Source organism: Tasmannia lanceolata, unplaced genomic scaffold, assembly GCF_043159265.1.
Source record: "Tasmannia lanceolata isolate RefF3 unplaced genomic scaffold, GAP_Taslan_0.1 ptg000008l, whole genome shotgun sequence".
Classification (NCBI taxonomy): Eukaryota; Viridiplantae; Streptophyta; class Magnoliopsida; order Canellales; family Winteraceae; genus Tasmannia; species Tasmannia lanceolata.
In genome coordinates, this window is record NW_027518685.1 from 14,883,505 (window position 1) to 14,896,805 (window position 13,301).

The 13,301-nt window shown below is 37.0% G+C and overlaps 1 protein-coding gene across 13 annotated transcripts in view; it reads right to left on the reverse strand.

Annotated features, from left to right (window-relative positions):
• RST1 (ARM repeat superfamily protein) overlaps positions 1–13,301 on the reverse strand; it is a 73,281-nt gene that overhangs the window by 30,158 nt on the left and 29,822 nt on the right. For all 13 annotated transcript variants that reach the window (XR_013252947.1, XR_013252943.1, XR_013252942.1 and 10 more), the window contains exons 9-11: positions 10,294–10,369; positions 1,779–1,910; positions 1,595–1,676 (exon numbers count right to left, since the gene is read on the reverse strand). Coding sequence is in view for 5 of the 13 variants with exons in the window: in XM_077388133.1 (XP_077244248.1) it covers positions 1,595–1,676; positions 1,779–1,910; positions 10,294–10,369 (290 nt within the window). In the remaining 8 variants the exon portion in view is untranslated. The remainder of the gene's footprint in view (positions 1–1,594; positions 1,677–1,778; positions 1,911–10,293; positions 10,370–13,301) is intronic.

Genomic DNA, 13,301 nt, shown 5'->3' on the forward strand with positions numbered 1-13,301 from the left:
AAGTGGATCACTTATTCACTATGATTTGTGGACATGACACAAGTGTCACGTGTCGACATGGACACGGAGTGTCAGACACGGCAAACCACCAAAATTCAGAAATGGGGACACGGCTAAAATAGAAAGTATATATGATACAACAACAAATATTAGTTAAAGAAGAGCATAAAAAGAGTTTATAATAAAAGAATAGTTAATAATAAAAGAGGTAATGGCAATATGCAGTAATAAAACATAATGTCACACTTGACATGACACAAAAACGTGTCCACACACCCACATTAAGTCCAACACATATAGCAGATTATTTAAAAGTGTCCAACGGAGTGTCGACACGAGTGGACACGCATGTCGTGTCGGACACAGCAGGACACGTGTTGGCAATAAATTAAAAGTGTCGGCCAAATTGTAGCTTATTCATACACTGTAAGCTAACTAGGGAGATATGGAGTGGCATCATGGGGCAGGTTTGGCATGTCCTGGGTGTTTTCAACCAAAATAATAGATTTATTGCATTGTTGGCCATCGGTTCCTTGGAGGACGAAAAACAATTTGTGAAATGTATCCTTCCTGGCAACAATCTGGGTTCTTTGGAAAGAGAGGAATGCTAGGATATTTAAAGGACATGCTAAAAGCTCTTCTTCCCTATACTTCAAGGTGATTGCCTTAACAATATCTTGGGTGAAAACTATCCCAAATTTCAAGTTTATGTCCGCCTTCGACTTATGGAATGACTGGAGAGAGGTTTGCTATAGTTCTGAGATGAGGCCCTCCATATCACAGTAATGGGAGCCTCCTACCCAAGGTTTTTTAAAGCTCAATTTCGATGGGTACGGTAGGGAAATCCAGGACCGGTAGGGATTGGGGGGAGGGGGGCTTTCGTAGGCCACATAGGAGTCGTTGACTCTAGTGAGGCAAAGGTGCATGCAACCTATCAAGGCATAAAGCTATTGGCGGGAGAAGACTTGGACAAAGTGGGGGTGGGGGTAAGAGGAGACTCCCTCAATGTGATATGATGGCTGACTGGCTCCCAAGCATTCCCTTGGAGATTCGCACAGTTCTTTGACGACATTCAAGACATATTGGGTAGTTTGAGAGTAGCTTTTTGGCATGTTAGAAGATCCGCTAACAGGGTAGCTGATAGGCTAGCCACAGAGGGGTCCGGATAGAGGCGTTGGAGTATTTTGATTTCCTCCTGCCTTAAGATCTATTTTTCTCTTTTTCTTCTTTTCACTTGCAGCTAGAAGAAGAGCTTTCTGTAACTTTCGCTCTATCTGTTTCATGATATTTGTAATCGACCATCTTGGTCTTTCCCCTCTCTTTAATGAAATCTCTCAACATTCAAAAAAAATTTAAAAATATTTATCAAGAAGCTTAAGACCAAGCCAATGAAATGTTTTAGCATTTCAATGACTAGGAAATGATGAATCTATTTATGATTAACTAAAAGAAGCTTGAGTATGTTTCATGTGAAAAAAAGACTTTCAGTTTTTCAACTCCAGCAGTTCCAAAAAGCTGCACAACTCAACTCAACTAAGCCTTTGTTCCATAAAGTTGCACAATGGCGTATAAAAGTTGGGAAGAGTTGGCTTACCAACTACATCGGCTTCACAAAGATGGCCAAGGCTTTCCAAACCAAGAGCTTGTACGGCGGGATCTCGGCTTTTGATACATGCCTATAAATTGAAATATCGAAGAAAATAAAATAAGAAAAAACTCTAACAACACTGCAAGAATTGAACTAAGGCAAAAAAATCTCAGTTTTGGGACTACCCTACCGACACAGATAAGATAAGGTCCACACCCCTATCAGGATTTACTTTGCAAACATTACGCACAGAAGCAGCCATGCTTATGCAAATATTTCTCTCATTGATGAAATCAGAGAATGCTTTCGGTTGCAAAATTCCCTGGCATGGCAAAGTAACAAAACAGCAAACAGCAATCAAGAGAAGAATATATCAATAAAAGTTAAAAAGCAAGGAACAAATGCCAAGACAAAAAATAAAAGCACAAATGATTAACAATGATCTTTAGGCTAGGTTTTACAAGTGCGACTCCACCAAGGAAATTAATTACTTTTCATTCAGATACTATAGAAATAATATTTATCAAGCCAAGGTGGACTGTGATGGATATTACTTTTATGGCCATAAGCCTACTCTAGATAAAATCCTGGTACCACTAGGATACCTGTTCTAAACTCTACATGCAACACCAGAGCCTGGGCATTTTGAAATACAAGTTTTTATAATCATCCCGTAGTAACCTTACTATATCAAATATTTTAAACTTTCAAAAATTGTTAATGGAAGTGCCCCACTTGAAATTTTTGAGAAATGAAACTTCACCAAATCCTACTCCTGCAACCGCTACGCAAGCACGTGCAGGGCAAAAGCATTTGAAACTTGTAAGATTTAATGTTTTCTGTACAGCAAAGCAATAAACTATTTTCTTCATTGTTCCAAAGATAGGAACAAGTAAATAACATGACATATTGATTACTATTCCTTGTTATTTGTTTAGAAAGACAAGTGAAGAGTCCATGGTCATTATATAATAGTACTTGTGAAGAACTAATAATTTTCAGTACATATATATATATATATATATATATATATCCTCATATAAGTTTGGTGAGCTTAAGCTCACCAACAGTTTCCTCATATATATATATATATATATATATATATATATATATATATATATATATATATATATATATATATATAGAATTTCTGAACTTGAGCTCAGATACTGCGCCCCCTATATATATATATATATATATATATATATATATATATATATATATATATATATATATATATATATATATATATATATAAGAGAAAAGGAGAGAATTATTTGAATTTCTCCCAAAATTATATGAGAATTACACATCACTTTTTTGACTTTTTTTAACAAAGGCACCTATTCAACCCACATATTTTCAATCCTACCCCCTCCTTTATGCTTTTTAACAAAGGCACCCATTAAAGCCACATAATTTCAATCCTACCCCTCCATACTGCTTTTTTTAATTATGGAGACCTCTATAGATTGGAGGGCTAGGCTCAGCCTATGGAAATGATTTTACGGGCACAACCTATTGATGTTGTGTTCCATCACATGGACGGTTTGGATAAACCTAAGATGTGGTCCGTACAGTTCTTTGTCGGTTACTAGCATATATATATATATATATATATGAGGAAAATAATTGTGAGCTTGAAGCTCATATAGCTTATATGAGCTTGAGGGCCTACACACATGGGTCCCACATTTTTTGTGGTGATCCAAACCATTCATTTGCAAGGCCCCATCATAGATAGGGTGTGTACCAAAAATCAGCTCCATTGGATCATCCTAACCCCTCCAAAAGCGGAGGGCAAAAAATGGGCAGATTTGTGGCAAACAGTGTCTGTCCATTTTGCCCTCCACTTTTGGGTGGGTTAGGATGATCCTATGGAGCTGATTTTTTGTACACACCCTATCTATGTAAGGCCTTTCAAATGAATGCCTTGGATCATCCTAGCAATGTGGGCCCACATGTGTTTGGGCCCTCAAGCTCATATAAGCTATATGAGCTTCAAGCTCACAATCATTTTCCTCTCTCTCTCTCTCTCTCTCTCTCTCTCTATATATATATATATATATATATATACTAGTAAAAAGAACTGTACGGACCACATCTTAGGTTGATCCAAACCGTCCATGTGATGGAACACAACATCAATAGGTTATGCCCGTAAAATCATTTCCATAGGCCGAGCCTAGCCCTCCAATCTATAGAGGTTTCCATAATATGTTGTTCCTCTTAGGTGCCCGGAATTCGTCAATATTTTGAAAGGTGTCCTGAATCCATAGTATTATGTAATATGTTCACAAAAATCCGTAGTATTATGTAACATATGCACCCAATCCGTAATTTTGCAAAGAAAAAATGCCACCATGTTGACTATTTGGACAAAATGTATAATACAAAATTCATAAAGAATGGTAAAATAGGTATTGTGAAGGGGGTAGGATTGAAAATATGGGGCTTTAATGGGGGCCTTTGTTAACAAAAGCAAAAAAAGGTGATGTGTAATTCTATTAGAAGTTGGAAGAAATTCAAAAAATTATATATATATAGACACACACACACACACACACACACACACATTTCAGAACATAAAGAACAAACCAAAGTTTTAGCATTTCAGAGGGTACTAAAGCTAGAGAAGGAGCCCTAATAGGCATACAATTATTCCATGTCAGTGTCCATACAACATCCAACATGCCATGGAGGAAAATGCAGAACAATTTTTCTTGCATGGATCCAAACCTAACCTTATCATATGCAGATCAAGACCTTGGTCCAGATCCATATCAGGATCCCTATCACAGATCAAGATCCAAATCCACGCACAGATCCAGATCAAGCTAGTAGTTTTTTTTTATGTGAGTGTGAGTGTGTAAACCTTTTTATCTATAGTACTTTTGTCTTCTTCTATTTCTTCCATTTGCACAAACGTTCACGTCACGCACGCAAGCCCATAATGTTAATGAGATTATATTAATTAAGTGTTCCACAATTGCAAAGAATTTCAAAGGGATCCTGCTAACTTAGATCTCTTAACTTAATCCCACCATGCAATGACAAACAAAAAGGATGAAAAGGAAACTGTTTCCAAAACCGTATAACTCTAGCACATTCCACAAATAAAAAACCCACGTTGATAATTTGTTTAACCTCAATTTTGAATTGCAACAAAATGCATTTACATGAAATAAAAATCGCATTTGCATGAATATTGCCTCAAACAGACAATTTCCTTTTTTAAGTTTTAACTACCATTAAATTGGATGTGGTTTCACATCTAATTCTGTTGCAAAACCTGAAAATAGTTAGATACAGTTTAGCCCTGGCTTTTGTTGGAAAATCAACAGAAATCAGAGATTTTTCTGCCTCTCATTTTTGACAGAAAACTAGCAACCAGCTTACGTTCACGTCACGCAAGCAAGCCCATAATGTTACTGAGATTACATTAATTAAGTGTTCCATAATTGTAAAGAATTTCACAAGTATCCTGCTAACTTAGATCCCTTAACTTAATCCCACCATGCATTCACAAACAAAAAGGATGAAAAGAAAATGTTTCCAAAATCGTATGACTAGCACATTCCACAAATAAAAAACCCACGCTGATAATTTGTTTGGAAAATGTTTCCAAAATCGTATAACTCTAGCACATTCCACAAACAAAAAACCCACGCTGATAATTTGTTTAACCTCAATTTTTAATTGCAACAAAATGCATTTAAATGAAATAAAAATAGCATTTGCATGAATATTGCCTCAAACAGAAAATTTCCATTTTTAACTTTTTTTTTTTTTTTAATGGTAGCTGATTTTATTAAAAACAAGACCAAGATGATCGATTTACAGAAAATAAGAAAAGAGAAAAAGCAGCAAGAAGGATCCAACAACAGAAAATAGAGAGAGAAAACTAAAAACAAAGAGATACCAAGGAGGAAGAGTGTCATAAAGTGTGAGGGCGTCCTTGGAAACCCCCTCTTTAGCGAGACGGTCGGCAACATCATTTGCCGATCCACGAACATGATGGAAGACAATCGCCGAAGCTCTAGATCGGTCTTTGATCTCATCAAAGAATTTGTCGAATCTCCAAGGGTGCTTAGTCGACCCCTTAAGCCAGCGAATAACATTAAGGGAGTCCCCTTCAACCACAACCTTATCAAACAACTCAGGGGCTAAAAGAATTTACCCTTGATGTACGGCCCGAACCTCCACCTCTGAAGCATCCGCTACTCCAATAGGACCCGCAAACGCCCAAATTTCCTTTTTTAACTACCATTAAATTGGATGTGGTTTCACATCTAATTTCTGTTGAAGACCCGAAAAGCTTTTGTTGGAAAACCAACAAAAATCAGAGATTTTTCTGCCTCTCATTTTTGTCAGAAAACTAGCAGCAACCAACTATAGTTCAGACAAGGTTTCACCTTTGATTTCTGTTGGGAACCGAAAGAAATGTTAAGATGCCGGAACTTTGAAAACAAGGAAAAAAATTGATATGGTTAGAGACATGGAGAGAGAGAAAACACTATTAAAAGATATGTAGAATAAAAAATTGACTCCTTAAAATCCTCCATTTTCATGTGTTGATTCCCAGTGAGAAGAAAGAAGGAAGATAAAAGAACTGAAAAAGAAAAATGTGATACCAAGTTGAGTTTCCATCATGTAAAACGGCCAAAGCCACATTAAATCAAACCGTAAAAGGCCCTTCATTATTTGATCTCGTCAATCAAGGTGGAACAATTGAAGTCCTGAAGAGCCTCTTCTCAATTCTCACAACATGTCACACACAAAGTCCCATCTCCAAAGAAGAAAAATGACAAGTCTCAAGTCTTAGATTGATTTTCCATCAAGGCTTTCTAAATTTTTCTATGTGCTTTAAACATGGTTTAAAATTTCAGCTGAAACGAGGGCAGGACTGAAACGAAATCCACATTGAATCGGATTTTTACAAGATTTCGCCGAAATTAACGACATTTCGTTTCACGCCTATTTACATAATTTCCGCCAAAATTTACAACACTTTCGCCGAAATTTTAGAGATACGAATTTTACAAGATTTCGGACAAAATTTCCACCGAAACCGAAATATTTTGATTTCCATGAGGGCGGAAATCAAAACCGAAATTTAAAACCATGGCTTTAAAAGAAGCACCCTTAGATGTCAACCTTATTTCAAGTTGTCCCAAAAAAGTGTCCATGAATGAGCCTAGTAGTGCATGATTCAACTGGAATTACAACCAAGTTAAACTCAAGCAATGCAATAACCAAGTACACAACCACTTCAAGTTGCCTAAGGGGGGTTCCAAGGTCAAGCCAATGAGTTACCCAACCTTGCACAAACTTGCAAACCCCGTCGAAATACCATTCTTTAAATGCCCTTTTCATAAGCCAAAACCAGTACTGACATGGATATTTTCCGAGTTTCCCGAAATAGATACCCTAATACACTACCAAATCAAAAGAGAAAAAAATCCACCTTACCACTATTATCCTAAAACCATTCCTCCAACCTTTTTAATTCCTCATGGCAGCATTTCTCTTAGCCTCCTTCCTTCGACAGTCCATAAAAATAAAACAAGACGCTACAAGTTTCCTACCTTAGAAAGAGAAAATCTTCAAACAACACTAACCATTAGACAATACAACTTCAAGCATATGGAGCCAATTGAATGAATTTCGCTTGAAGCAACCAAACCTGATGGAGCGAAGGCTCTAAGAAGTCATTCGAAATCCATACTCTTTACATGAAGAAATGGCATCACTAAAACTTTGCTTGTATTAACTCCAATTCCACGATTCCCATACGTTTCCACGGCATTCATCAACCATTGGTGAAGATGGGCCTCCAAGGTATCATCATGATCAAGTCATCTACAATGTCGAAGACCTTGGCAATTATTACAATTACAACAGCAAGTTATTTAACTCTAAAATGACACAATCAGTGCCCCAAGTTGCTGTTGTTGCCATGTGTCTTAGTCTTCAACATGAAGTGATGCTTCATCCTACCTCGATTGGCAACAATACCAAGATATGTCGACATTCAAGTCCAATCAAATCAAAGTTGTGGGATAGGGTGTAGCAACAATAATTTGAATCACTTTTGACAACATCACAGCCAATAGCCATGAAGTTTTCCAATTTCTACAGATCTGGTCGACTGAAAAATGCACAGGAAGAAGATGAATTGGCCCAAATACTGATATTCAAGCGTACAAATAGACTCCTAAACAAACTTCTAAAACAACCTACAAACATTCCTAATAAAATCAAACCTACTAAAAGTAACAATCCTAAACATAGAAACAAATAACAACTTCCCAACTCTAATGTGAGTGAAAAATGTCACATGAATAGTGTCACATGAATGATGAACTTAAAATAAAACAAACTACTAAGAAGGCAACGGTCCCAAAAATAGAAACTACTTTCAAAAACAATTATTTTCCGAATTGGACTCTAGGGGATAAGAATAGAAATTGAATTAAAACCCAAACTCCCACATGAAAATAAAAAGAAACTACTTCGTCGTGAGAGTCATATCTGCTCTTGTATCAAACCCTCCAGGCTAGAAAGAACATGTCCTAGAGTTTAAGACATCCTTCTCCAAATCTAATTGTTTGTCGATGACGACATCATGACAATGATTTAATAAATTCTAGAACTCATTCCCTCACGGATGACCCAAAAAGAACCTTTGGATGGAAACATTCCAATGGTAACCCTGGTGGCGAGATATCGGGAATGAGATACATGAACTCATCCACAAGCAGGTGCACATCTTCCTCCAACGAAGAATGGTATTTGGTCACAGCATTTCCACAATCTTCACTATCGATTACCAACGAATAAATTTCTCTTTCGATAATGTAATGAAGCATATTGCCTAAATTAGATCGTAGAAATAGAAAACATGTTCTCACTACGAGTGCATAGCCCGTGTCTCCATAAGGCACTTCTTCATTGACAAACTCACTTCATATTCATATCCATATTCACTACTAATGTTGTCAACTACTTCACAGATCGGAGTGGCCTCGTCATATGATTCTTCTTCCTCCTCAACGTCACCATCATCATAATCATCACAAATCATATATCTTCTTTTTCATATCATTATTTTTCTTTGTTATTAAAATCATCATCATAAACATTAAAAAGTGACGAAGTAATAGTGAAAAGGAATTTTCATACCTACATCCAAATCAGTTTTTCATCATCCATAATAACTTCATCTTCAGATCTCTTTCGGTAGATCCAAAGGGCGTTGCTGTTGTTTCAGCTTCAACACCAATTTGACGCAGCAAAAGCAAAAGAGAAACAGATTTGAAAAGATCCAGTCTCAAAGAAAAATAGGAGAAAATCGAAAAGAAGAGACGGCTAATAGAAGGATCAAAATCACCAAAAGGGTGCCGCTGCTGTTTGTGCAACGTCTTAGGGAGAAAATTTTCCTTGACAAATTTCAATTAAGTCAAAAGCTGCATTTTTTTATTCACCCAGTCTGTCTTCAATGGACATGGGCCTTACAATATATAGAGAGAAATCCCAAAGACTTGTCTACAGACTACTATTCAAACATAAACAAACTTAGTAACTGAATTAAACAAGCTACTAACAATTCTAATTAAACCATATCTGCTACAAGCAACAATCTTAAGCATAGAAACAATAAATAACTTATCTACATCTAATGTGGGTAAGTGTCACGTGAATAGTGACGTGGATAGTGTCATGTGAATAGTGAAATCTAAATAAAACAAACTACAATAAAGGTAACAGTCCCAAAAAAATAGGGACTGCGTTCATAGACAAATATCTTCCTAATTGAACTATAGGGACAAAAATAGAAACTGAATTGAAACCCAAACTCCCTTATGAAAATAAAAATGAAACTATTTCTTTGTGACTGCCATATCTGCTCCTGCATCAGGGCCAGGGGAATGATCTCCGTCATATATTGCTTTAGAGTAAAGACTTTTTATGATTGGTCATTCCTAGTAAAACTCTCGAAAGGAACCAACTTAAGAAGAGGCAAATATATACCCATGCGGAGTGAAAGTTTTGAACCACCCATCTGAACCCTAAGAATATAATCATGTGTTGCCCTTAAACATAGCAGTTCATTATTTTTCTTTCGTTATTTAATTCTTTTACAGACCAATCCAGTTTTCGAAGTCTGTTGGACTTTAGAAAGTGGTGGTGTCATTCAGTATGTAATAAATGATTAAATTGTATTTGCAAAATCCATTTCCCATCCACCATCTGGTTAATTTGGAAAGAAAACAGTGAGACCTTTACCGCAGCACTTTTCAAACCATAGCACTAACTGGAAAAATTATATTCGAAATCTCTGGAAGCAGCTGATGTGCATCTCCCTACAAAAATAATAACTCCTAATACCAAATTAATACATCACAGCAATAATCAAGCCAGTTCACAAATGACAGGAACATTTGTGGCGAATATTGGAAACGAATGCACTCTCAACAATTAAAATAAGTACAAATGCAACCCTGTTCAGATGATGGCATTTAAATCCTAATATGAAAATTCTGGAATGAGTAGAAATAATCAAACATGCATCAAAATTTTTGAAGACATGCATCAAATTTTGAACAGATGCTGGCATCTTATAATCCTATAAGTTCTAACACTGTATAAAACAGTGATCAATATCCAACACGGTAAAGAAAAAATAATAATGGTAATCTTACTTGCAAACTCCCAAAGACACGATCTGTAACCTCCCATGTCTTACAAAGCAACCGAACAGCAGTAGCATACAACACCCTGAAATATCCAAGGAAACAAAATCCACAAAAATCGGATGCATCCTCATCATTATATGCATATATGTCAGCATACAAACATGCATATATAAATATGTGAATACAAAAAACATCGAAACCAAATTCATATCAGAAACAAAGAGGATTTTATGTAAGAGTTCACAGAATTTAAATGGTAGCCATTATTACCAAGATAATCCCACTGAATGGGAGAAGAATACTCATATATAGTTTCTACATAAGGTACAATTGAATATTGCTCATGTGCGTCAAACACACATTAATTACTTTCCAGTTTCCTCCACATCTAACTAAGCAAATTATTTCAGATAATTTGAAACACACGTGCAAGTAAATGTATGTTCTTAAAGCATAGAAGACTAGATTTGTACAAGTGAGGGCAATTATTCGGTAAACCATACCAGGCAAAGGGAATGTTGAATAGCAATTTGTTGAAGACTAAAGTTTACCCAAAAAATTAACTTACAAGGAAAATCAAACACCAAAAAAATGCCAACCATTGCAATTTGCTTTGTAACTTTCAGCTTTGGTTGCAGTTGCGGTCATCAGCGAAACAGATACATTTCAGTTTCGGTACGAAAATTCAGCCGAAATCTTGTAAAGTCATGGAAACTGTTCAAGAAGTTCGAGGTTTCATGGGTGAAACAGAAAGAGAAGATGAGAGAAATTGGAGAAAAGAGAGAGGGAGAGAAAAGTATCTTCTCCCTCTCACATAACATATTATATGAGTGTCACTAGGACATGAAAGGACAAGAATACCCTTAGTCAGGTATGTAAATTACATCACTCTTCTAACACTCCCCCGAGAAATGGGAGAAAAGATAGAAAGAGAGAGGGAGAGAAAAGTATCTTCTCCCTCTCACATTACATATTATATATGAGTGTCACAAAGGCTATACATGAAAGGACAAGAATACCCCTAGTCGGGTAAGTAAATTACACCGCTCTTCTAACACTCCCCCTCAACGCGAAATGTATATGTCATACAACCCCAGCTTGTCACACATATCACTCAATTTTGCTCTTCCTAGAGGTGTGGTAAATATTAGGAGTGGACATGGTTCCGAGTAAAACCGAAGAACCGAACTGGCTGCTTCAGTTCGGTTCGATTCTCCAATCTCATGGTTCGGTTATGGGTCCCGGATTTGGGAACCGATGGATTTCGGTTTGGTTCTGGGTTTGGGGACCTGAAACCGAGAACCGAACCGAACCGTAACTTAATTCTATTAACTTATTATTTTATTAGGTATTAAGAAAAGTGTGGGGTGTTGCTATCATTTTTTAGGCTAAGAATTTGTTAATTCTTTAACAAAACAAGGGGCTGCTGATATCATTCAAAAGAAATTAAGAAGTAAAAAAAAGAAACCCTAGATCTGCTTTGCAAAGTGCAAGCCAACCCTTTCTACTTTACTACTTTCTCCCTTTCCGCCTCCACCTCCACTGTTCGTCCGTCCAGCAACTCCATTCTCCAGCATCGATTTCCGCCGTGAAGAAGAAGAAGAAGGTATGTGTTAATCTTTCAATTTATGTCTTTTTCTTTCTTCTTAAAGAAGTTTTTGAAAGGGTTTTGAGTTTTGGAAGGGATTTGCAATTGTGAGAGTAGCCACACAATGTATTTGTAATTTTGGTTGCAAACCCAACCATTTTTAACAGGTTTGTATTTGTAAAAACCAAACATTTGTTTACAGCTTGCAAAACCAGAACCGAACCGAACCGATTAAATTCGGTTCTGGTTTGGTTCGGTTCGGTTCCAGGTTCACTTGGTTCGGTTCTGGTTCCAGAATTTGGGAACCGACAGTAGGTGGTTCGGTTCTAGGTTTACCCCAGAACCGAACCAAACCGAACCACGCAGAGACGGAGCCAGGGGGCGAGGGGGGCAAGTGCCCCCCTTGAATTTCAGGATGTTTTCCCTTAACTCTATCAGATTAGATTTTTTTTCCCGCAAAGTTACCCCTCATTTTCACGATATTTCGTTAATTTTCTCTCTGTCTCATTTGGTTTCTAATTTAATGCTCTCTCTCTCTCTCTCTGCTACAAATTAGGGATTCTTTTTATTCGCTTTCTAATAAATTAATGTTTTTTCGTTAACTCTCTCCCTCTTTCTCCAGTCGAGATTTTTACAAATTCATTCTCTCTCCATAGAGCAAGAGCCAACCAAAAAATCTGAATAAGTTAATTGCACCTTGGCTACACAGCATTCTAAATGGTGTGTGCACCTTAGCTGTGTAAATAGGATGATCCAAACCGTTCATTTTTCGGGCCACAATTAATGTGTAAATAGGCTGCAATTTGTAAATCATTTTCATAGGATAATCTTAACCCTCCTATCTACATTGAGATTGCCGTTATAGAAACCTCTATAGAACGGAGTGTTAAGATCATCCTATGGAGATGACTTATGCGACGCGGCCTATTTACGTTGTGGCCCAACGAATGAACGGTTTGGATCATCCTATGAAGTGCGCCCCATAGTATTTTTTGAAAAAATTGGACTTGACACGCACATAACATATAAAAGGTTACATTCTTGGGTCATGCTATGCATGGGTGTAACGTAATGTGTGTCAAGAATGTAACATATAAAAGGTTACATTCTTGGGTCATGCTATGCATGGGTGTAAAATAGTGGGCCCACCCATCATATAACATGAGATGTAAATTTTGGGCCCCACTACATCAAAATATGAGCTGTAAATTGTGGGCTGTACCTAATGCATGAGTTTGGGGGATGGTCGGCCCCACTTATCAAAACATGAAGTGTAAAATGGTGGGACCCAACAAGCTATAGCAAGCATTCTTTGCCCCTCCTGGAGCAAATTCCTAGCTCCGTCCCTGGAACCATGACCACCCCTAGTAAATATATCAGCTGCCTAGTCTCTGAATACAGTGAAAATAGTACATCTTCCCCCTTG